Below are 1,792 nucleotides of genomic sequence, written 5' to 3'. Positions count from 1 at the left end.
GGATTCCCGAGCATCCCCTCTGATCCAGGCAAGGGGCAAACACTGGGATGCTCACCTCAGGGATTATCTCCAGCTTTTCTGAGCCAGACACAGTGTAGCGAGAGCCCATATACAGTGAGGTCAGCGGGGGTGGCTTGTGTATTTGCACAAACTGGAACTTCTTTTCTTCGTCATCGATGGCCTAAGGAACATACAGAACAATGATTAAGAGAGGATTCTGATCCATGGGACCTGGTCTGAATGGGTCAGATGGTGCTTCTGTGTTTGTGTGTTTGTGGGGGTGCTGGTATACCACCCCTGCACTGCTGTCTCTTGAAGCACATCCACACAGACAGCCCCACATTGGGCCTCTGCCATCTTCAGGGTGGGAATAGGGTCATTGCTTGAGAAGAAGTAAGAATGGGGAAAGGCTGGTTTTAGGCACAGAGCCCTCTTATCCTTTGACTCCTGGAAAGAGACTGCAAACAGTTGTGCAAAGATGAGTGACGGAGCAGTGAACCCAGCTGGGGAGACCTTAGGGAGTCAGGAGCCCAGCCTGTGGCTCATCAGGGGGCAGGACTGTTCACCCACTTAGACCTTCCCACTTACAAGAGGCCCATCCTTGTCAAGAGCCTCTCTGGGACTTCTCTGTCTGCATTTTGTGTTTATCACCAGCCCACTCTGGCCCAGCCTTTCTGGCTCTTAGTGTCACCTTCTGAATGGAGCAGTCACTGGGGATCAGGTAGAGGTGGAAGGTGACTTCCCCAGGAAGGAGGTGATGGTAGAGCAACACTGTGGGGGTCACAGGAATGAAGCACAGGGCAGCATGGACCATTCTCAGTAGAACTCCCGTGGGGGAGAAGCTGGGGTTTTCCAGGATGGTGTAATGTGGCTCCACTCTGGCTGGCTTCTCCAGGAGCATCCCCTCGTCTTTAAAGTGGGCCACTTGGAACAGGGAGATGTCCACATGGCCCCCTGTCAAAGAATGGAATAGAAAGGCATGGATTTAGTGCTCTCACTGAATCAGGCTTGGCTGGCACAGGAGGATCCCAGGGCTTCGGCTCAGGGACCTTCTTGGGGGAACCCAGAGGTAGGGTCTGAATGTTTGTGTCTCCCCAAATTTCCTATGTTGAAATTCTAACCTCCAAGTGATGATATTGAAAGTGGAATGCGTATAAAAATAATAGAAAAATATTGGCCGGGCATGGTGGTGCATGCCTATAGTTCTAGCTACTAGGGTGGCTGAGAGGGAGAATTGCTTGAGCCCAGGAGTTTGAGTCTAGCCTGGGCAACATAGCAAGACTTCATCTGAAAAATAAAAGCAGTCGAGCTTTTTGGGAAGTGATTAGGTCATAGGGGTAGATTTTTCATGAATGGGATCTGTGCCCTAATAAGATACCTAAGGGAGAGTGTTTGTCCCTTCAACCCTGTGAGGACACAGCTGGAAGGCACCATCTATGAGGAAGAGGGCCTTCACCAGACACCGAACTGCTGGCACCTTGAACTTTGATATCCCAGCTTCCGGGACTTAGAAATAAATCTCTGTTATTTATTAATATAAGCTACCCAGTTGATAAGATTTTGTTATAGTAGCCTGAATGGACTAAGACACCCAGCATGGAAATGGGGTTATGCGTGGGTCTGGGGCCTTTGGAGGTTGCAGGTAATACTGTCTCTAGGGTGGGAGCACCTCAGGAACTCCTCTGAGCCAAACTCATACCCAGGCCCATCCCGTGGCCCTGGAGCTTGGAAAGATATTGAACCTCTGGCTACCTGTGCTGGTGTGGATTCTGTACGTATGAGGGGTGATTGA

The 1,792-nt window shown here is 50.4% G+C and overlaps 1 protein-coding gene across 1 annotated transcript in view; it reads right to left on the bottom strand.

Annotated features, from left to right (window-relative positions):
* The window catches only part of LOC105816975 (NACHT, LRR and PYD domains-containing protein 1-like), a 128,703-nt gene that overhangs the window by 83,274 nt on the left and 43,637 nt on the right, over positions 1–1,792 (bottom strand). The window contains 2 exon segments of the mRNA XM_012652563.1: positions 56–181; positions 692–954. Of these exon segments, the coding sequence (XP_012508017.1) occupies positions 56–181; positions 692–954 (389 nt within the window).

This window comes from Propithecus coquereli, unplaced genomic scaffold, assembly GCF_000956105.1.
Source record: "Propithecus coquereli isolate 6110/MARCELLA unplaced genomic scaffold, Pcoq_1.0 Scaffold390, whole genome shotgun sequence".
In the NCBI taxonomy this organism is placed as follows: Eukaryota; Metazoa; Chordata; class Mammalia; order Primates; family Indriidae; genus Propithecus; species Propithecus coquereli.
This window is presented reverse-complemented; position numbering and strand designations above follow the sequence as displayed.